Source organism: Thamnophis sirtalis, unplaced genomic scaffold, assembly GCF_051295495.1.
Source record: "Thamnophis sirtalis isolate CommonGarterSnake01/CBP01778 unplaced genomic scaffold, rThaSir2_p1.2 scaffold_2, whole genome shotgun sequence".
Classification (NCBI taxonomy): domain Eukaryota; kingdom Metazoa; phylum Chordata; class Lepidosauria; order Squamata; family Natricidae; genus Thamnophis; species Thamnophis sirtalis.
Genome location: NW_028261382.1, coordinates 40,830,362 through 40,853,382, shown reverse-complemented (window position 1 = coordinate 40,853,382; position 23,021 = coordinate 40,830,362). Strand labels below are relative to the sequence as shown.

General features: G+C 47.1%; 2 protein-coding genes across 6 annotated transcripts in view; both read left to right on the top strand.

The window, feature by feature from the left end:
* S100A1 (S100 calcium binding protein A1) overlaps positions 1 to 12,268 on the top strand; it is a 56,146-nt gene extending 43,878 nt beyond the window's left edge. For all 3 annotated transcript variants that reach the window (XM_087705064.1, XM_087705065.1, XM_087705066.1), the window contains exons 2-3: positions 9,702 to 9,850; positions 11,932 to 12,268. In XM_087705064.1, the coding sequence (XP_087561190.1) occupies positions 9,702 to 9,850; positions 11,932 to 12,075 (293 nt within the window). In that variant the 3' untranslated portion in view covers positions 12,076 to 12,268. The remainder of the gene's footprint in view (positions 1 to 9,701; positions 9,851 to 11,931) is intronic.
* A 1,113-nt stretch (positions 12,269 to 13,381) lies between these two features.
* CHTOP (chromatin target of PRMT1) overlaps positions 13,382 to 23,021 on the top strand; it is an 11,157-nt gene continuing 1,517 nt past the window's right edge. The window contains exons 1-6 of one of the 3 annotated variants that reach the window (XM_087705060.1): positions 13,383 to 13,678; positions 14,997 to 15,077; positions 17,354 to 17,504; positions 19,883 to 20,069; positions 21,230 to 21,367; positions 22,103 to 22,637. In XM_087705060.1, the coding sequence (XP_087561186.1) occupies positions 15,013 to 15,077; positions 17,354 to 17,504; positions 19,883 to 20,069; positions 21,230 to 21,367; positions 22,103 to 22,368 (807 nt within the window). In that variant the 5' untranslated portion in view covers positions 13,383 to 13,678; positions 14,997 to 15,012 and the 3' untranslated portion in view covers positions 22,369 to 22,637. Of the gene's footprint in view, positions 13,679 to 14,996; positions 15,078 to 17,353; positions 17,505 to 19,882; positions 20,070 to 21,229; positions 21,368 to 22,102; positions 22,638 to 23,021 lie in introns of those variants that run through there. The other 2 variants (XM_087705061.1, XM_087705062.1) reach the window with 2 other exon arrangements.

Genomic DNA, 23,021 nt, shown 5'->3' with positions numbered 1-23,021 from the left:
GAGGAGCCAACGGAATAAGCCACGCTGGAGTTGTATGGACAGCATCAATTCCCAGGTCTTGTTTTCTTGGTGGGCTTCCGTGTTGGGTTGAGGCTGGAAGCCGAGAGATGGACCTTCTCCTTCTCCGTTCTCCTTCCGGACGTTGCCTTCAACAGCTTCTAAAAACAGCATCTTGGATTTTGGTCCTTCTACTTCGGTAGCGTTTCTAGGGGGAAGCACAACGCATAAACTAGGCGGAAGGATGGCTGAGGTGGGGGGCCATACTGCGGAGATTCGCCCCACTGCAGATTGGGGGGGTGAAAGGAGTTTTGATCGCCCTGCTGATTCTGGACGTTCATCCTGGAGGACTTGAAGGAACCTGGGAAAAAAGATGAAAAAAAGAATCGTCTGGTTATTTCAATCATCAAAATTTTTCTTGAGTAATTTGCTCCCTTCTGGCCTGCTTTCCTCCATCCCTTGATGGTAGACTGCTCCTTAACTTGGATGGAGACGAGAGTTATTAAAATCAAACAAGAGAGCTTCCTTTGCCCCCCAAAATCAAGTTTCCGTCCTTTTAAAAAATAAGATAAATAAGATAAATTCAAGGAGAGGAAACATGGCCACCTCTGCTGGCTAAAGTGTGTTTCTTTTGGTTTTCGTTGGTTTTTGGCAAATTGAGGGGTCTCAATGAATCCGAGGCAAAATATAACATTCCAGTGTGTCCCATAACTAAATTAAGCCAAGTTATTTATTCTTACTACTATAACTCAGGTGAGGCCAATCACCAGCTCCTGAATTCATACATCTGAATTAAACAATCTATTCCCAAGCAGGATGATTTTTTTAGCCAATTCTTTGTGGTTTCTCCCAATGTGTAAATCTAGAAATAATCAGCAAAGATTATTGTTCTGGGAACAATGGGGAAAACACCCATTCAATTCAATCACCTGCCAATAACCCCATTCTTTTGAAAATTGAATTTCCTTCTTTGAAGACTGCAACCTTCATTTGGGCTCAAAATAACTCTGAATTTATGTTTAGGCTTAAGTTAAAATCTCCAGTTTTTAAGGTGCATCGAAACAGCTTCTAAAAATTAAAACAGCCACATTCAATTAAAGCCGCCTTTCAATAACTCACTTTGTTCTTTAAAAAATGGGTTTCCGTCTTCCTCCCTGATTGCCACTTTCATCTGAATTCAAACTGAAATCAATTGGAATTTAAATTTAGGCTCAAGTTAAAACCTTCACTTTTTAAGGTGGACAGAACAGCCTGCTAAAGATTAAAACAGCCGCATTCAATTAGCACTTTTCAATAATTCTTCCTCCTCCATGATTGCTACCTTCATCTGAATCTGAAATAAATCTGAATTTAAGCATAGCCTTAAGTTAAAATCTTCAGATTTTAAGGTGCATCGAAACAGCCGCCAACAGTTAAAAGAGCCATATTCAATTCAAGCACACAGCAATAACTTGTTTTTTTTTTTTAAAGAAACACTGGTTTTTTTTCTTCCTCTATGATTGCAACTTTCATCTGAATTCAAACTTGACATAAATAAGGATTTAAATTTAGGTGTTAAGTTAAAATCTTCAGGTTTTAAGGTCCATCAAAACAGCCACTTAACGATGAAAACAGCCGTGTCCCATTCAAAAACAGGGTTTTTTATTCCTTCCTTCCACCATGATTGAAACCTTCATCCAAATTCAAGCTGAAATAAATCTGAATTTAAATTTAGGTTAAAATCTGCAGGTTTTCAGGTGCATCAAAACAGCCTCTTAACAATGAAAACAGCCGTGTCCCATTCAATAACTCACCTCGGCTGGGAGATCCGATCGGAGGAGTCTTCAGGAGCTCGGGGAGCGAAGTGAATTGAGGAAGGAGAAGCCTTGCAGAATTTATAAAGAAGCCGCTGAATAGTTTGTGGCCATGGAGTTCCTCCTTATTTGATGTTTCTGTGGCCATTGTGGTATTACTCACAGCCACCTTGGCCTTAAACTTACGACCCTTTTTTTTTATGACTGCCCCTTTCGACATAAGTGGTTTCCAGAGAAAATTATACTTTTCATCACTGGAGGTTACAAAAGAAGAGATTGGGCAACCGTTTGCCTGGAATTGTGTAGGGTCTTCAGCCTGAGCAGGGGGTTGGACTAGAAGACCTCCGAGGTCCCTTCCATGATTCTGCGTTCTATTGCACTTTTGACCTAAATGGTTTCCTAAGAAAAGTATATATTTCATCACTTCGAAAGAAGAGATTGGGCAACCGTTTGCCTGGAGTTTTGTAGGGTCACAAAGTCCCTTCCATGATTCTGTGTTCTCTTGCATACCCCTGGAGCCGAGATCCTTTTAGCGTCGGGAAGGACGGATTTTGAGAGACAGTTTCCTCTACAAAATATCACAAGTTGGATTGTTGGAACTGGGTTCAACAGCCCCCATAGTCCACCCTCTCCACAGAGACAGGTGCCCAATTTATGCCAGTATGCCCACGAGATGGGCCCAACCTTCAATCCCTTTAAAGAGCAAATGAATCCACCAAAGCGTAACTTGATTAACTTAATCCAGAATTAATTTAAAGCCGTGATTATTCCTCCGGGCTATCTTTCAACCTGCTGAAAAGGACGCCCCAAAGTCCTGATCAATCTTTGATCAACATCAGAGGAAAACCTTGTTACATGCAAACTTTAACCTTCTAAGTCAGGGGGCTCCACACTTGCTCATTTTAAGACGGGTGGAATTCAACCCCTAGAAGTCTTCGGCCGCCTGAGGAATCCTGGGAGTTGAAGTCCACCCGTCTTAATTTTTAGCAGCTGTTTCAATACACCTTAAAAACTGAAGATTTTAATTTAAGCCTAAACTTAAATTCAGATTTATTTTGAGACCAAATGAATGTTGCAATCTTCAAAGAAGGAAATTCGATTTTAAAAAGAATTGGGTTATTGGCAGGTGATTGAATTGAATGGGTGTTTTCCCCATTGTTCCCAGAACAATAATCTTTGGTGATTATTTCTAGATTTACACATTGGGAGAAACCACAAAGAATTGGCAAAAATCATCCTGCTTGGCAACAGATTCTTTCATTCAGGTTTATAAATTTAGGAACTGGTGATTGGCCTCACCTGAATTATAGTAATAAGAATAAATAACTTGGCGAAAACTTAGTTATGGGACACACTGGGATGTTATATTTTGCCTCGGGTTCATTGAGACCCCTCGATTTGCCGAAAAAAACGAAAGAAAACCAAATAAACCCACTTTAGCTTCCTGCCTGAGATCGTTTCAAATCCAAACCCTCGCACATCTCTGCTAGTCGTTCCCGACTCTAGGGGGCGGTGCTCATCTCCCTTTCAATGCCGAAGAGCCAGCGCTGCCAGCCCCTCGAGGAATTCTGGGAGTTGGATTCCACCCGTCTTAAAGTAACCAACTCTGGAGCCCCCTTATTTAGAAGGTTAACGATTGCACGAAATATCGATTTCCTCTGACCCGATGAACCTTCTCTGATGGTGAGGTTGTGGTCTGAGTCTTGTTTACTATGACTCAGGATTTCTCTGCAAACCACATATTTCAAAAGGGGCAGTCATAAAAAAGGATCATAAGTTCAAAGGCCAAGACCTTTTATTCTATTCTCTATTCTATTCCTTCTTCTATTCTATTCTTTTCTTTTCTATTCTCTACTCTATTCCTTCTTCTATTCTATTCTATTCTCCACTCTATTCCTTATTCCTAATTCTATTCTATTCTATTCTATTCTATTCTGTATTCTACTCTATTCCTTATTCTATTCTATTCTATTCTTTTCTATTCTCTATGCCTTCTTGTATTCTATTCTATTCTCTACTCTATTCCTCCTTCTATTCTATTCTATTCTATTCTTTTCTATTCTCTACTCTGCTCTCCTCTAATTCCTTATTCCTTCTTCTATTCTATTCTCTACTCTATTCCTTATTCTATTCTATTCTATACTTTTCTATTCTCTATGCCTTCTTGTATTCTATTCTATACTCTATTCCTCCTTCTATTCTATTCTTTTCTTTTCTATTCTCTACTCTGCTCTCCTCTAATTCCTTATTCCTTCTTCTATTCTATTCTCTACTCTATTCCTTATTCTATTCTATTCTATACTTTTCTATTCTCTATGCCTTCTTGTATTCTATTCTATACTCTATTCCTCCTTCTATTCTATTCTATTCTATTCTATTCTATTCTTTTCTATTCTCTACTCTGCTCTCCTCTAATTCCTTATTCCTTCTTCTATTCTATTCTCTACTCTATTCCTTATTCTATTCTATACTTTTCTATTCTCTATGCCTTCTTGTATTCTATTCTATACTCTATTCCTCCTATTCTATTCTATTCTATTCTTTTCTTTTCTATTCTCTACTCTGCTCTCCTCTAATTCCTTATTCCTTCTTCTATTCTATTCTCTACTCTATTCCTTATTCTATTCTATTCTATACTTTTCTATTCTCTATGCCTTCTTGTATTCTATTCTATTCTCTACTCTATTCCTCCTTCTATTCTATTCTTTTCTTTTCTATTCTCTACTCTGCTCTCCTCTAATTCCTTATTCCTTCTTCTATTCTATTCTCTACTCTATTCCTTATTCTATTCTATTCTTTCTTTTTCTATTCTCTACTCTCCTCTATTCCTTATTCCTTATTCTATTCTATTCTATTCTATTCTAAGTCTCTTGAATGACCTCCCCATCCATGGCTTTGGAGAATAGGTTGCCCCCCTCTTCTCTGGCACGGCCCCTCAAGAATTAGAATGCGTTTGCCCCCCGAAAAAACTGGCAAAGATGCACAAAAACATACAAAATCCTGGAAATATAATCAGACCCCAGGAACGTATTATCATATGCGGTGGACATGTGCAGAAGCAAGGACATTTTGTGTGGCTAGAAATAAAGATTTAAAAAGCCCATAGATTATAAGACCGAAATATTTTTTTTTTGTTAGACATAGTGCCAGAAAAATACGATAAAGGGAATATATATATATTTAATACTGCATATCCCCACAGTAGTAGGAATTGTATTTGCACAGCCCTGGAAAAATTGGGGAAATACTCCCAAGGAGGAAGTGTAATGAAGAAAAAAAAAAGTAGATTGCGCAGGAATTGATAGGTTGATGTTAAAGAAGGTACAGGATATTTCTCAATATGGGATTTGTTTTACCAATGGCTAGGCAATAGAGGTAGAAATTAGAAAATGGGGAAATTAACTATATATAAGCAGATAGGCCCATTCAAGGCATTGTTCACGAAGCAATTGTGTCTGTTAAAGAAAAATGTGAAAATATATTTATATATATATATATATATATATATATATATATATATATATATATATATATATATATATATATATATATATATATATATATATATATATATTTGTGTGTGTGTGTGTGTGTGTGTGTGTGTGTGTGTGTGTGTATACATACACCCACACCCACACACATACACACATGTATAAATATGCTGCTCTTGTTGTATTCGGGTCTTTTCCCGTGTAAGATTGAGATTGTCTTGGCAACGTTTCAGCGAGTTCTCACTCACCATCTTCAGGCTGGGGTTTTGGGCTTAAAGCCTGATTGGATCTGCCGTCTTTCTCTAAATCTTGGTGTGTGTGTGTGTGTGTGTGTGGAGTGCTGGCTTTGTTTTAGTAAGTGGAATGATTGGTTGTGTGGTTGTATCATGATCAGTAGATTGGTGCTGATTGGTGCTGGCTGCGTGTCCGTTGTTGTTTCGTGCTGTAATGGCTTGGTTGGTGGGTGGGGCACGTTTGTTTGACTAGGGCTAGTTTCCAGATGTCTGGTAGGCGGGAGGTATCGTCACATTTATTCATGCTGTGGGGGTGTTTCTCTATTTCGATAGCTTCCATAATTATTCTCTTGTTGAAGTGTTCAGTTTCGGAGATTAACCTGGTTCCTTCAAAATTAATTTCATGTCCATTCGTGCTGATTGGTGCTGGCTGTATATCCGTCGTTGTTTCGTGTATGTATGTATGTGTGTGTATGTATGTATGTATGTATGTGTGTGTGTATATATATATATATATATATATATATATATATATATATATGTGTGTGTGTGTGTGTGTGTGTGTGTGTGTGTGTGTGTGTGTGTGTGTGTGTGTGTGTTGTATTTGTGCTGATAACATAAATATATATATGTTCTGCCCCCCTCCTCCGTCCAGTAACGAAAGCCGAGACAAGCGTAAAATGGAATGTCCTTTAATAACAAGACCAGACTCTCGCTGGCTGAAAGCCAAGTAAACAAACAGATAAGGACCTTGTCAGCAAGTCCAACAAACCTTGGCAACACTTCAGACACACTCTGGCAGCAATCCAGCCTGCCAAGTTTGTTTCTCTTTAGTCAAAAGTGTTGACTTCTGCACAAGCAGTCTGTTTTATAGTCTGGAGAGGAGCCTAATGACCATCAGCTGAGCGTAATTACCTCCTGTAATTACGTAGTTGTTCTCGACGCCGAGTAGCCCTTCGACGGCGTGCATCCCGGAACAACTCACAGTTGGCTTCTGGATCCCTCTCCCTTGTCTCCTCCCCACTGATCCAAGGCTCAGGCCAACCAGTCTCTCTGCGCCCTGCTCGGAGTCGGAACCCTGTCCAGGGTCCTCCACATCCTCCAGGGCCGACTCAGAGGGGCCCTCGCTGTCGGAGTCTGGTGGCAGCTCCAACGGCTCCTGCCGGGCCACAATATATATATGGGTTTGGGAAAAGAATTCAAAGTTCTGTGGGTAAGATTTGGGTGGCTATGGGAACATTCCAGGTGGAAATTGCAGCCGTCCTGGGGAAGGGAAAAAAAAACAGGACCGGAGCTGTGACCCAAGAACAGGATTGCTCAATTCTTTTGGGGACAGGAAATGAGAGAAAGAGAAGAATGAAAGGCCAGCAGAATTCAGAGGGCTGGAATGAGGGCCCAGCCCCAGCAAATAGCTGAGATTTGTCACTTCAAGTCTTGCGAAATCGGATTTTAATGCTTGCTAGGAACAGAGAGGTTAGAAGACCTGGGCGCCCTCTGGTGGGGGGTGGCTGGCATTGCATCCGGGGCTCATTCTTGACTTATAACCAGAACGGATCCCGCCGTTCCTATTGCTAAGCGAGACGGTCATTAAAAGGTGAGCTTCGTCCCATTTTTATGACCTATCTTGACGCAGTTGTGAAGCAGATCACGGCAGTTGTTGAGTTAGTCACACGGCCGTTAAGCGAATTCGCCGTGGACTATCGGAAGGTCGCAAACGGGGATCACAGAACTCCGGGATGCTGCGACCGTCGTAAGTGTGAGTCGGTGGCCAAGTTCTGAATTTGGATCGCGTGACAGCAGGGGACGGTCGTTAAGCGTGGAAGAAAGGAGCTAAGTCACTCTTTTGAGTGCCGTTGTAACCTTGAGTGCCGTTGTAACCTTGAGTGCTGTTGTAAATGGAGGGTTATAAGTCGAGGACTTGTATGCCCAACAAAAGGATCTTTTTTTAGGAGCACCACTGCTTTGCAAACACAGCAAAAGGGGCAAATTCGTACGGTGTTGGCGGAAGATTCTCCGCCTTAATTTTCTTCATCCGGCGACGCTTTGCGACTTGCAACGCCCCGACATTGGTCGTAAAATGAGGACGATCTGTGCTTCCGCCAGAGATCGGTCTTCCCGTTTATTGGCTCCGCCTCCATTTGCTCCTGGCTCCGCCCCACGAGTTGGCGCTTCCTTTGGGCTCCGCCTCTCACCCCGACAGACCTCCGAGCAAACAAACCCACAGATCGGATTTATCCGTTTTTCGAGATCTTTTTTTCGACGTGGTGAACGGCGTCGTCCAGCCTGGCCTGAACTGATTTTGGCCCCGTTTAACCCAGGACAAAATCAAGAGCCCCATTTCAATAATTCATTCCGTCTTCCTGCATGATTTATGCCGGAAACAATTTAGACGTCCTTCGAGTTCTCGGCCCGTAACGCGAACTCAGATCCTTTGCTCGTCCCGGGGTCTGGTTTCGTGGCGCCTCTTGTCCTCGTCCGATTTGGGTTCCACAAAGACCCTTTTCATGCCGGTCATCTGAGCTGCCTCGGGGGATGGTCCCCATTGTCCGCGCGGAGATGGCCAGAGACACTCGATCCCTCGTCTCGTCTCTTGTATCGGTTACCCCTTCGACGAGAGAGGCCGCGGCGGCAGTCGAAGCCTCCCAGGATGTAGCGGTAATCCTCAACTTACGGCGAGAACGGAGTCCAGAATTTCCACAACCGAGATGTTCGTGAAGCGAGTTTTGCCCTGTTTCGCGACTTTCCTTGCCGCGGTCCAGCCCCCCCTGAACCCCCTTTTGTGACCTGACAAGCCAAGTCCAGGGGGAAGCTGGATTCATTTGGCCAACTTTGCAATGTAGAGTGTTACAAGGAAGGAAGGAAGGAAGGAAGGAAGGAAGGAAGGAAGGAAGGAAGGAAGGAAGGAAGGAAGGAAGGAAGGAAGGAAGGAAGGAAGGAAGGAAGGAAGGAAGGAAGGAAGGAAGGAAGGAAGGAAGGAAGGAAGGAAAAAAGAATAGAATAAGATAATAACAGAGTTTGAAGGGACTTTGGAGGTCTTCTAGTCCAATCCCGTAATTGGGCAGGAGACCCTAGACCATTTCGGACAAATGGTTTTCCAATTTCTTCTTGAAAACTCCAGAAGGAAGGAAGGGAGGGAGGAAGGGAGGAAGGAAAATGGGAGAGAGGGAGGAAAAGGGATGGGAGGGAGGGTGGGAGAAAGGAAGGAAGGAAAAGAGGTAGGTAGATAAATAGGTGGATGGGAGGGAAGGAAGAAAGGAAGGTAGGTAGATGTGTAGATAAATAGGTGAAGGGAAGGAAGGAAGGAGGCTAGATAGATAAACAGATGGTTGGGTAGGAAAGAAGGAAGACAGGAATGAAATAAGATGGGAGGGAGGGAGGAAAACGGGTGGGATGAAGGAAAAGAGATGGATAGATGCATAAATGGACAGAGGGAGGGAGGGAGAAAGGAACATAGATAGAAGGATAGATAGATAGATAGATAGATAGATAGATAGATAGATAGATAGATAGATGGATGGAAGGGGAAGGAAAGTATGAAGGAAAGCATGAAGATGGGTAGATGAATAGGGGAAGGGAAGGAAGGAGAGGGAAGAAAACTGAAGGAGGGAGGAAGGAATATAGATAGATGGATATATAGATAAATAGGTGGAGGGAAGGAAGGAAGGAAGGAAGGAGGCTAGATAGATAAATAGATGGCTGGGTAGGAAAGAAGGAAGACAGGAATGAAATAAGATGGGAGGGAGGAGGCAGGAAAACGGATGTTAGGGAGGGTGGGATGAAGGAAGAGAGATGGATAGATACATAAATGGACAGGGAGGGAGGGAGAAAGGAACAGAGATAGAAGGAGAGATAGATAAATAGGTGGATGGAAGGGGAAGGAAGGTATGAAGGAAAGGATGAAGATGGGTAGATGACTAGGGGAAGGAAGGAAGGAAGGAAGGAAGGAAGGAGAGGGAAGAAAACGGATGGAGGGAGGGAGGAAGGAATATACATAGATGGATATATAAATAGGTGGAGGGAAAGGAGGAAGGAAGGAAGGAAGGGAACAAAAGTGTTTCCTCTCTCTCCCTCCCTCCCTCCCTCCCTCCCTCTCCCTCCCAGGTGGCCTTTAGACAGACAATACCTGGATTGCCTCCCATACAGGTGAGAGCCTTCAGCATCCTCTCTCTCCCCCCCCCCCCGCACAGGACCTAGGATGGCATCGCAGTTGGAAAGAGCCGTGGATGCCCTCATCTCCGTCTTCCACAACTACTCGGGCAAGGAAGGCGACAAGTACAAGCTCAGCAAGAAGGAGCTGAAGGAATTGCTGGAGAATGAGCTGGGGGGGCTCTTGGAGGTAGGACAGACGGACGTCCCCCCCCCGTCCTTCGGTTTAAATCGGGGTTTTCTTTCCCCCCCCCCTCGGCTTTTCTCTTCAACCCGCCAGAAGAGAGACAGGTCGTCTTCCAATCTAGAGAAGGGAAGGACCGGGGGGGGGGGGGGAACACATGATAGGAGTCTTCCAATATTTTGGGGGGGGGGCTGCCCCAAAGAAGAGGGGTGGAGGGTCAATTTATTCTCCAAAGCACCACAATGGATGGAAACTAACCAAGGAGAGAAGCAACTTGAGACTAAGGAGGGATTTCCTGACATTGAGAACAATTAACCAGTGGGACTGCTGGCCACCAGAAGTTGAGGGAGGTTTTAAAGAAGAGACTAGACAGCCCTTGGTCAGGAGTGGCCTAGACGAGGGTCTCCTGCTTGAGCAGGGGGCTGGAGTAGAAGACCTCCAAGGTCCCTTCCAACTCGGCTATTCTGCTATTCTTTTTCCTTCCTTCCTTCCTTCCTTCCTTCCTTCCTTCCTTCCTTCCTTCCTTCCTTCCTTCCTTCCTTCCTTCCTTCCTTCCTTCCTTCCTTCTCCATCACTGGGGGGGGGTTTCAAGAAGAGATTGGAAAACCGTTTGTCTGTAATGGGATATGGTCTCCTACTTGAGCAGGGGGCTGGACTAGAAGACCTCCAAGGTCCCTTCCAACTCTGTTATTCTACTTTCTCCTTCCTTCCTTCCTTCCTTCCTTCCTTCCTTCCTTCCTTCCTTCCTTCCTTCCTTCCTTCCTTCCTTCCTTCCTTCCTTCCTTCCTTCTCCCTCACTGAGGGGTTTCAAGAAGAGATTGGAAAATCATTTGTCTGTAATGGGATATGGTCTCCTACTTGAGCAGGGGGCTAGACTAGAAGACCTCCAAGGTCCCTTCCAACTTGGTTATTCTGCTATTCTTTTTCCTTCCTTCCTTCCTTCCTTCCTTCCTTCCTTCCTTCCTTCCTTCCTTCCTTCCTTCCTTCCTTCCTTCCTTCCTTCCTTCCTTCCTTCCTTCTCCATCACTGGGGGGTGTCAAGAAGAGATTGGAAAACCATTTGTCTGTAATGGGATATGGTCTCCTACTTGAGCAGGGAGCTGGACTAGAAGACCTCCAAGGTCCCTTCCAACTCTGTTATTCTACTTTCTCCTTCCTTCCTTCCTTCCTTCCTTCCTTCCTTCCTTCCTTCCTTCCTTCCTTCCTTCCTTCCTTCCTTCCTTCTCCATCACTGAGGGGTTTCAAGAAGAGATTGGAAAATCATTTGTCTGTAATGGGATATGGTCTCCTACTTGAGCAGGGAGCTGGACTAGAAGACCTCCAAGGTCCCTTCCAACTCTGTTATTCTACTTTCTCCTTCCTTCCTTCCTTCCTTCCTTCCTTCCTTCCTTCCTTCCTTCCTTCCTTCCTTCCTTCCTTCCTTCCTTCCTTCCTTCCTTCCTTCTCCCTCACTGGGGGGTTTCAAGAAGAGATTGGAAAACCATTTGTCTGTAATTGGATATGGTCTCCTACTTGAGCAGGGGGCTGGACTAGAAGACCTCCAAGGTCCCTTCCAGCTCCATTTTGATTCGTCCAATGTTTGCTTAACTTCTAAGGTAGGACTAGAAGTCCCAATTTCCTGGCGATGGGCCCGAAGTCACCCAGCTGGCTCTCTTGCCTAAAATGGAACTAGAACTCCCAATTCTCCTGGCGATTGGCCCAAAGTCACCCAGCTGGCTTTTGCGCCTAAGGCGGGGCTAGAATTCCCAGTCTCCTGGTGATGGATCAGAAGTCACCCAGTTGGCTTTCATGCCTACGGCGGAACTAGAACTCCCATTCTCCTGGCGATTGGCCCAAAGTCACCCAGCTGGCTTTTGCGCCTAAGGCGGGGCTAGAGTTCCCAGTCTCCTGGTGATGGGTCGAAAGTCACCCAGCTGGCTTTCATGCCTACGGCGAGACTAGAACTCCCATTCTCCTGGCGATCGGCCCAAAGTGCACCCAGCCGGATAGCGTGCCCAAAGTGGGACTAGAACTCCCAGTCTCCTAGTCACGAGCCCACAGTCGCCCCGCTGGCTTCCACCCCAAATCCTGGTCCGCTTTCTCTTCCAGACCCAGAGGGATCCGGAGGTGGTGGACAAGATCATGCACGATCTGGACGAGAACGGCGACGGGGAGGTCGATTTCCAGGAGTTCGTGATCCTGGTGGCGGCCTTAACCGTGGCCTGCAACCCTTTCTTTTCCGAGGAAACCTGAGCGGCTGGCGGCCGTCGCGGGAACGCAACGCTTAGGAGGTGGACGGTTCGAGCCCAGCGGCCGTTTGCTGTCCCTTCCGCAACGCCTATTTTCCCCCTCTTCTCGCGGCTTCTCGGCCCGCCCGGGAGCACCCCGAAATGCCTTGTAACCGCCTGCTGAGACACCGCTGCTGATTAAAGCCGTTTTGTGTGCACTGCGCCTGGTTTGGTCTTTCGGGAGGGGGGGGGAGTCAGGGAAAGCGGGGGTGGGCGTTGTGGGAAGAGGGGTGGAAGGCAGTATGGGGCTCCTACGCCAAGAGGGACGCGGTGGCTCAGGGGCTAAGACGCCGAGCTTGTCGATGAGAAAGGTCGGCAGTTCGGCGGTTCGAATCCCCAGCGCCGTATAACGGAGTGAGCTCCCGTGACTTGTCCCAGCTTCTGCCAACCTAGCAGTTCGAAAGCACGTAAAAAATGCAAGTAGAAAAATAGGAACCACCTTTGGTGGGAAGGGAAGTGTTGAGTCACGCCGGCCACATGACCCCGGAGACGTCTTCGGACAGCGCCGGCTCTTCGGCTTTGAAATGGAGATGAGCAGCGCCCCCTAGAGTCTGGAGCACGTATATGCAAGGGGAATCTTTACCTTACAACCTGAACTCACAGCCGTTCATGGAGCGGCTGTCCAGACTTACGACGGCACTGTAAAAAAAGTGATTCAGGATCTCTCCTCACACTTACGACCATCATCCAGCATCTTCACAGGTCACATGATAAGCATTCAGGCACTCGACAACCGGACTGTATTTACAATACAGCTAGTCCTCCCAAGAGGGGAGCTTGGGGGAAACAGGGAGGTAGACCCAGGGCCATAGCAGGAGTCTGGAGTGTGGTTTTGCGGGCGCACTCGCAAAATGGCCATGGGGGGGGGGGGGGGCTTGGCCAGCAAAATGCAAAAACTTCACACTTTTCCATACAGGGGGAACCAGCCATGCTGCGAACAGCCTCTTTGGGAATCAACTCCGAGGTTTAAAAGAAGGGGAGACAAAAGAAAAACTTTTTATTAAAAAGTTAAAAAGTTCCTTCCCATTCATAAAAAAAAACGTGACGCCCCGCCCACAGCCGCCCAGCACCGCCCCCTCGCGGCCTGCCAGCCTCCTGATGAATGGAGAAGTGTAGCTCCGCCCCTCGGCGGCTACACGAGTCGCTATTCGTCGCTCGGCGCCGCTCTTGGGGCCCCGCCCTTGTCTCTGGCTCGCGCGTTCGCTCTTCTGCGCCTGCGCAACTCGGGAGAGCCGTTTTTTTCCCCCCTCTCCTGCCCCTCGCCGGCGCATGCGCGAGCCCGTGAAGAAAGCCAAGCCTTGGGCGGCGCCATTTTGCCGGGCTTTTTCTGAGGGGAGATTTGAGAGCAGGAGAAAGCCGCGGCGGCGGAGCAGCGACAACAGCAGCGGCGGCGGAGAGCGCGTCTTTGCTGCTCCCGAGGGTCGAATAAGTGACGGGGAGAACCACACCGCCACCATCTTGGCGTTCAGGGCATCCGAGGGGGCCGGCCGGGCGAGGCCTGAACGGAGCCTCCCGTCGCAGCCGCCGGCAGAGCCGCAAAACAAGCAGGGCGAGCTTCGACCCCGACGGTGAGGGAAACCGCGTGGGGGGGGGCGGCGGCGGCCCGGTGGGGTTTGGAGGGATTCCCCGGGACCGTTGGCCACGTGACAGGCTCGAAACGCGGCCTACCGGAAGTGGGGCCGGCACTTCCGGTGGAGAGGCGGTGGGGCTGCCCCCATGTGCTCATCCCCCCCCCAACCTGGCGCTTATTTTGGGGGGAGGGGGGTGTCTTTTGTACTACATATCCCATCTGAGGCGTCTGTATATTTTTTTACTTATTTTATAATTTTTATGTTTTATTTTTTGAAAATATTTAAATTTGATCCATGTTTATGCATACAATATTTAATAAAATATCTTTTATTTCATTTATTTTAATTGAAAAGTCAGGGATAGCAGTTGCAATTAAAGCAAAGCCAAAGAAAAGTCAGTAGCTATGACAAGAATATTAATAACTAGAGCCTATTTACAATTTTCTTTTCAATTTTTCCCTTGCCATGGTCCTAGTTTTATACATCTTTATTTTCCATGCTAGCCATGATTGGCATTCGTAAACTTATTTTCCCTCCCATTTCTACCTCTTGTCGCTTCGTAAAATGTATTCCCCCCTCTAAAAGCCCATATTGGATTCTGAATCAAGGGTTCCTGAAATTTCCCTTACTACGAGAACCCTGCAGGGTAGGCTGGTGGAGAGGGGGGGAAGCCCCCCCTCCCCTCAATGGCCTAAGGAGCTTCTGTAGCTGCTGGCTCCACAGCTAGGGATTCATTGAATTGAATTGAATTTATTATATTTCTATGCTGCCCTTTTCCCCGAGGGGACTCAGGGCGGCTCACAACCCAAGTCAGGGGGGGGTACAAATAAGAAAAAAGAAAGAGGGGACTCAGGGCGGCTCACAACCCAAGTCGGGGGGGTGGGTGGGTACAAATAAGAAAAAAAGAACACAAACAGAACAATACCACAATTTAAAACACTCAACAGACCCAGACTGTGGGGGCGATATGCTGACTCTGTAAACCGCTTAGAGAGGGCTGAAAGCCCTATGAAGCGCTATATAAGTCGAACTGCTATTGCTATTAATGTTTTTTATTATTTTTTTTGTATGTTCCCCCTTCCTTTTTATTTGTAAGCCGCCCTGAGTCTCTTGAGAGTGGACGGCATACAAACCCCATAAATAAAATAAAATAAATAATACCTCACAGGGTTGTTGCTGGGAGGAAAATAGGAAGGAGAAAGCGCCTTGGATATGTCCGCCAGCTGGAGCTATTTGAAAAAAAACAATATTAAAGGCAGGATATATAAATAAATAAACCGGGCTCTTTTAATAACACCCTCCTTTCTTTGCGCAGGTTCTGGGCACCGGAGATGGCCTCGCAGTCAGCCCCGAAAGTCGTGCTTAAGAGCACCAGCAAGATGTCTCTTAACGAGCGGTGAGGAATCCCAACGGCCACCTTCAGCTCATAAGATCTTTTTATTTTTTACGTTCTTTTTTTTTTTTTTTTTTTAGTTCTGTAAACTCGTGTTTGGTATCCAGAGCAAGAGGCGGTCTTTGCGATGCTTGTAATCTATCCAGAGGCACCCGAGAGCCGCGCGGGCAGCTCCCCGCTGCCCTTCGATCCCGCAGCCCGCCGTGGTACACCAGGTTGAAAAGGGCAAAACGCGTGTCGGTCTTAACCGGCCCCAAAAAAAACAAAACCCGGTTTGCGTGGTGGGATGTGTCCTGAGGAAAACGCCCTCCTTTTTTTCTTCCACGTGTGTTCATATTCTAGAGATGTGTGGTATTACACCCGCGGTGTGGTAGCATGTCACCGCAGCTGCGGGAGGCTTCCTGCCGTGCCCGAGGCAGACACACGCGTGTGAGCTCGTGTGGTCTGTGCTGTAAGAGGCAGGCAGCTGGCCACTCTGACCAGCCCGAAGGCTCCTCGGGGGCCTTGTAAGAGGCAAGTGCTTGGCTCCATCACCTGCTCCTTCCTCTCCTTTGCACTCCTCTTCCTCCGCGTCCGTGTCTCTTGTGAGTTCAAACGTCCGGCTGTTGCCCAAAGCTTTTCGCTTTCCTTTCCCCTTCTGTGTTAAATGATATTCCTAGGTTAAATTGGCCTAAACGTCCAGCAGAAGAGTATAGTAACTCAGTATTTTTAAAAAAATCTGCAGGTAATACGTAATCTGTATGATGGCTGGGATGTTTTCAGGGTATTTTTCTTCCCTGGAGAAGATCTTGATAGTCTCGGTTCGCAACAGTTTGTTTAGTGAGCCGAGGTGGCACAGTGGTTAGGGTGCAGTACTGCAGGCCACTTCAGCTGATTGTTATCTGCAGTTCGGCGGTTCTAATCTCACCGGCTCAAGGTTGACTCAGCCTTCCATCCTTTCCGAGGTGGGTGAAATGAGGACCCAGACTGTGGGGGCAATTTGCTGACTCTGTAAACTGCTTAGAGAGGGCTGAAAGCCCTATGAAGCGGTATATAAGTTTAACTGCTATTGCTATTTAGCGACCGAAGTTACAATACCGCTTGAAAAAGTGGCCAGTGACTCCTCGTTTCTCACGCTTAACGAACGTTTGCAGCATCCCTGGGTCAAAATTCAGCTTGGCAAACCCGACTCGTACACTCGTTGCAAGCCAAGTCAGTGGGGAAGCTGGATTGACTGAACCAACTCCGACCCTCGTTTTAACAGCTGCAGCCTTTCACCTAATAACCGCGCCAGGAAAGGTCGCAAAATGGGGTAGAAATGACTCAAATGTCTCACTTAACAACAGAAACGTTGGGCACAGTTGTGTCCTAGTGATGGGCCCCAAAGTCGCCCAGCTGGCTTCCATGCCTAAGGTGGAACTAGAACTAGAGCCAGGTTTATGGTTTCGGGATACCTCAATGCCAGTTTCAGGATGCCAAGAGCCGAGGTGGCGCAGTGGTTAGAGTGCAGCACTGCAGGCTTCTTCAGCTGACTGCAGTTCGGCTGTTCAAATCTCACACCGGCTCAGGGTTGACTCAGCCTTCCATCCTTCCGAGGTGGGTAAAATGAGGGCCCAGACTGTGGGGGCGATATGCTGACTCTGTAAACCGCTTAGAGAGGGCTGAAAGCCCTAGGAAGCGGTATATAAGTCTAACTGCTATTGCTAAGATGGTGGCTTGGAGGGAGCTTGCAGTATTCGCTATTCTTTCATTTTGATCTCCTTTATTTGTCCTGGTCTCTAGAAGGTTGTAGCTTTGGGAGTAGCCCAGCAGTTTTTTTCTTAACATCCTCCAAACCTTCCTCCCTCCCCCCCCTTGTCTACTTAGGCATCCCTCCCCCTCCCCTCTCAGCCCTCCTCCCGTCTCTTCACCGCCACTTCTGCTTCGCTCTGTCCTGTTTCCCACCTTTGCTTGATTTTATCCGGACATCCATCCGTCTCTGGTTTTCCATCCACGCCTTTTCGAATGTTGTGTGTGTCTGTCCCCCCCCCGTCTGTCCCCCGTCCCTTCCCCACCCCCCGCACGCTTTGTGGAAAAATGAGGAGAACAAAAAAGAAAAGCGTTCCCATTACGCTTTAAACGGGATCTTGTGTGTGTGTGTAACCACCTTTATTGCGTTTTATTAAAAAAAAAAAAAATTCGTGGGATGCAGCTGTGCGCCCGCCTCCCTTCTGCTCTGAGAGGGCTGTGAAATGCCTCTTAAAGTGGGTTTATACATGAAACCTTTTGCTTAAACACCCCCGTTTTGTTCGACCTTGAAGCTTCACTAATATGCTGAAGAACAAACAGCCGATCCCGGTGAATATTCGCGCCACTATGCAGCAGCAGCAATTAGCCAGTGCTCGAAACCGGAGGCTGGCCCAGCAGATGGAAAACAGGCCTTCCGTCCAGGCTGCCTTGAAACTCAAGCAGGTGAGGCCGGGGGAGGAGACACTCAGCAGCTGCGGGTGGATGGGAAAGGACTTGGAGGGTGACAGTGAGGATGTGCTCTGGCAATCCCTAAAAGCTCGGAAGGCGAAACCTCTGATCCCTGTAAACGATCCCAATTGGATCCCGCAGGGCTGAATTTCAGGCCATGGTCCCTCTCTCCTTTCGAACACAGTCGGGTGAATTATTAGCAAAACTCTGCCCTTTCTTCTCTTTAGAAACGGCGTCCGGTTGCAAATTCACAGCCAGAGCGCCGGGGAGAGATGTGAATGAAAGTGGCCACTGTTTTTTTATATATATTTATATTATATATATATATATTTATATATGGGAACAAAACCCAGTATTGTTTGGGGATAGGATTCCACCCCTCTTGCTGTGGGGGGGGAAATGTCTGGACCAAATGTTATTTCTAATGCTGGATTTTCCCCCTTATCAGAGGGAGCCCTGTTGTGGAGTACTCTGAAGCCGTTATCATGCAACTCCACTGCGCTGTACAGTAGAAGCCATTTTAAGGCACAACAGGCTGTATCTTATCAGAGGGAGCCTTGTTGTGGAGTACTCTGAAGCCGTTATCATGCAACTCCACTGCGCTGTACAGTAGAAGCCATTTTAAGGCACAACAGGCTGTGTCTTATCAGGGAGCCCTGTTGTGGAGTACTCTGAAGCCGTTGTCATGCAACTCCACTGCGCTGTACAGTAGAAGCCATTTTAAGGCACAACAGGCTGTGTCTTATCAGAGGGAGCCCTGTTGTGGAGTACTCTGAAGCCGTTATCATGCAACTCCACTGCGCTGTACAGTAGAAGCCATTTTAAGGCACAACAGGCTGTATCTTAATGGAACACACACACACCCGAGGGGTGTTAGGGGTGTCTTACACCACCACCCCCAGTATTTTTCTCCAGAGAGTAAGTCATCTGTGTACCAAGTTTGATTGAAATTGCTCGAGGCATTCCAGAGTTATGATGAAACACACACATAATACATACACACACAGAGCCATTTATACACACACACACACACACACACGAGAGAATCCTGTACTGTTTTCATCTCTCTAGGCTTGTAACGTGGCAAATTCCATTACAGGGACACTTGGCCTTCCATCCTTCCGAGGGCCCAGATGGTCTGGGGAGAATATGCTGTGAACTGCTTAGGGAGGACTATAAAGCACTGTGAAGTGGTATATAAGTCTAAGGACTATTGCTGTTCATGCTTTTCCACCTGCAAAAAGGCATTTGAAAGGGTAACGTGGATCTTCCTTCTCGAGGCAAGCCCACTTTTAAAACTTACGGCTGAGATCGCTGAGATCTCTTTTCTTCACGTCCTATCCTTTTGTGGAATGGGATCCTCTGTCCCAAAAGTGCTTTCCCCCCTCTCCCCCAAAAGGCATCTGGACTTCCTTTTTTTTTTATTTTTCCCTTTGAAAACTGTTTCCCTTCTCATCCAAGAAGTTGCTTCAGTTCTGACAAGTGGCGAATGGAAGGATTTATTGGATGGATTCAAAGGAGAGGGGGGGCATTTACTCTCCCCTTTTGGCTTGCCCTCAAGCTTAGATCAGATTAACAAGAGTTGGAAGGGACCTTGCAGGTCATCTAGTCCAACCCCCCTCCCGCCCAAGCAGACCCTACACCATTTCTGACTGATGGAGGTCCAGTCTCGAAAGCTTCCAACGATGGAAGATCCACCAATTTCTGAAGGCAACTTCTATCCCATGGGTTGATCTTACGCTCAAGAATTTTCTTCTTATTTCCATGTTGAATCTCCTTGTTCGATTTCCATCCATTATTCCTTGTCTGGCTTTCCGGTGCCTTGGAAAATAGCTTGCCCACCCCCCTTTCTGGAAGCCCCTCAAATTAATTAATTAATTACTGACTCAACATTAATTAATTACTAACTTGAAACTGAATTAAGAGGTAGTCATTCAGCCACCAAACTAAGAGTGATGTCTTCCTGCAGCAAAAGCCAGCCGTGTGATTGAATCTCTCCTTGTTTGATTTCCATCCATTATTCCTTGTCTGGCTTTTCAGTGCCTTGGAAAATAGCTTGCCCACCCCCCTTTCTGGAAGTCCCTCAAATTAATTAATTAATTACTGACTCAAAATTAATTAATTACTAACTTAAAACTGAATTAAGAGGTAGTCATTCAGCCACCAAGCTTAAGAGTGATGTCTTCCTGCAGCAAAAGCCAGCCGTGTGATTTTTCTCTCCCCCCGCCCCCCCCCCCCCAGGGATGCCGCTAATAATGCAAATTTCTGCCTTATAGGTGATGTAAGCTAGCTCACACCTGGGCGTGCCATGTGCACCCCCTGCTTGTCCCTCCTCCTGCCCTTCCTCTTCTTCTAACCCTCCCTTCTTTCAGAAGAGCCTGAAGCAGCGTCTGGGGAAAAGTAACATCCAGGCACGATTAGGCCGCCCGGCGGGAGCCCTGGCTCGTGGGGCCTTAGGAGGACGGGGGCTGCCGATGGGGCAGAGAGGCTTGCCCCGGGGCGCCATGCGCGGGGGACGCGGAGCGCGGGGGCTGCTGCGCGGAGGAATCCCGCTGCGAGGTGAGTGCGCCGTAAGGGGGGGGCGGGCTCTCAAAAACGTGACCCTTGGCGAGATGAACAACTGGTTGTGGGTTTTTCTGTGCTGCTCATATATTGCTGTCTTTTAGAATACAGATAGTCCTTAACTTACGACCGCAATTGTGACCAGAATTTCTTATTATTATGCAAGGTGGATTACTCAGTCATGCCTAATCTGGCAGCCTTTTTCTTTTCGTTACGGTTGTTAAGCGAATCACGTTAGTCAAGCGATCTGTCGAATTTGTTTGTTGTTGGGAGCTCGCAGGAAAGATCTCAAACAACGATCACACACACACCACCGTTGTGTGAAGTTTGGTCATGTGACTGAGACAGAGGCGGTACAAAGGCGAGGCCCCGCCCTGCCGCCATCACGGACCTTATGCGCCTGCCTGAACCGTTAGTGAAGAGAATAGAAATATCATTACTGGACGGAAGGGAACGCTGCAGCATTCCTAAATGCAGGTTTAAAGTCCCTGTTTCTCAGCGCCTTCGTAACTTCCAAGCGGTCGTAAGTTGAGGATTACCTGTCCGTAACAAACCTGTGTGGTTGTGGGAATGGCAGGAAGCGACAGTCGGTTTTTTTGAAGCAGGCGAGAAAGTTCAAAACTGGCATCTTAAACTGGATCCAGTTTGCCACATCCATGGGGAGGACGGACGGACGGTGGGCTGTGTGCGAAACCACATCACTGGAACAGAACTGGGGAATAATTTGATTGTGTGTGAGTGTGTTGTAAGAGCCAAGGTGGCGCAGTGGTTAAATGCAGCACTGCAGGCTACTGCTAGATCAGCAGTTCAGCGGTTCAAATCTCACCGGCTCAGGGTTGACTCAGCCTTCCATCCTTCCGAGGTGGGTAAAATGAGGACCCAGTTTGTTGGGGGCAATATGCTGACTCTCTGTAAACCGCTTAGAGAGGGCTGAAAGCCCTATGAAGCGGTATATAAGTCTACTGCTATTGCTATTGTTTCTGGAGGGTGGGATTCTTTGGTTTTTGCCCTGGGGAAGGGGTGATTTCTTACCTGGGGAGGAGGCTTGAGAAGTTTGGAGGGGGGGGGTTAGAACCAGTTTGAATTTACTGGTAGGGCTTTAATCTCCGAAAGCGATCCCTGTGTTTGACCCTTCTCCCCTCCCTCTCTCATTACAGGATACAGTTTGCTTCGGGGGGGCCGGGGTCTCGGCCCCCGGATGGGCCTGAGGAGAGGAGGCATGCGAGGGAGGGCAGGGCCCGGCAGGGGTGGCCTGGGCCGAGGAGCCATGGGACGGGGCGGCCTCGGCGGCAGAGGTGAGTTTAATGAACCCGACGAACGGTCTCGGGGGGGATCGTTGGGGTTGGTAGTTAGGATGGATTTAAATCAAGTCGATTTGGATCACGTTTCAACCCTGATTTCAATCCCCAGTCAAAAAGGTTTTGATTTAAATCAACTCCATTTAAATCATCATTTTTAAAGGGCCAGGATCATTTCTGTCCCGCGGCGGCTCACCGACACTCCCAATATTGCAGAATATACATAACTTAAGCTCCGTTTGATGCCGAATAAACTAAATTATGAACGTATCTTAAGTAGAAAATTATCTTTAGATAGGTTTTTTTTTTTTACTCCCCAAAGCATTTTATTTAAATAAATTCAATTTTTAAAAAATGGATTTAAATGTTTTAAAAATCTGGATTTTTAAAAGTTTTAAAAATCTGGATTTTTAAAAAAGTTTTAAAAATCTGGATTTTTAAAAAAGTTTTAAAAATTTGAATTTCTAAAAAAGTTTTAAAAATCTGAATTTTTAAAAAAGTTTTAAAAATCTGAATTTTTAAAACTTTTAAAAATCTGGATTTTAATTTTTTTTAAACAATTGAATTTTATTTTTCTAAAAAAATTGAATTTTATTTTTCTTTTTAAAAAATCTGATTTTAAATAATAATAATCGTCAATTGTTATCCACCCTGGGTTGGGTACCTAATTCTTCCCCACCCCACTTCGCAGCCTTCTAACTCTGCCCTCCCATCTTCTTTTCCCTTCCCAAGGTCGCGGCATGGCCGGCCGGGCCAGGGGCGGCTTCGGGGGCCGCGGAAGAGGCCGGGGCCGAGGCAGAGGCACCACTCGCCCGGCGCTGACCAAGGAGCAGTTGGATAACCAGCTGGACGCTTACATGTCGAAAACGAAAGGACACCTGGAACGCCGAGCTGGATGCTTACATGGCCCAGACGGACCCGGAAACCAACGATTGAGACTGGGGAAGGGGGGACGGGGACCCTTGTTGTTGGGGGGGGGCAACGGGGACGGGGCGTAGATTGGTCCTCTGACTCACGGCGACCACCACGAACGCCGCCAAGCTCATCCTGCCGGGGAGGGGCCTGCGAAGCGGGAATTTAGAAAGCCCAGGAGTTTTTTCCCTTTGAAATGTTTTCTCGCTCCTGGTTGTGCGGAGGGGAGACCCTTTAATCGGGGGGGGGGGTGTCTGAACAGCTCCTGTTGGGTCCCGGTCCTCCGTCCCGGACCCCCCCCCCAAATCTTTGCCCCGCAGTGGAGGAAGATCGCATGTCTCCCCCTTCCTTCCTCTCCCCCTCCTCTTGCCCCCTGGGGGGGGGCTTTCCCAACAGGCCACATTGTGACTTGGTGGCTGGCTGGCAGCATCCTCCTTAACACCCCTCCCCAGGAGAAAAGTTAAAATTACGCCCCCCAAATTTGATTTTTCTAAACCCAGAAGAAGCCGAGGGGGGTGGTTGTTTTTTTAATGGCAACAAACACGTGTTTTTTGGGGGGGGTGTTGGTTTGCCAAGGAGACGGTCACTCTTCTTTTCCCCCCACTTCATCCTCCTCTCTCTGCCCCCCCCCCTCCTAGCCCGCTTTATGATCCGGGTGTGTGTTTTTTTTCTTCTACAAAGAAAAGTTCCGGGAATTCTGAATAGATGAATCCACGATGGCGTTGGGGGGGGGTGGGTT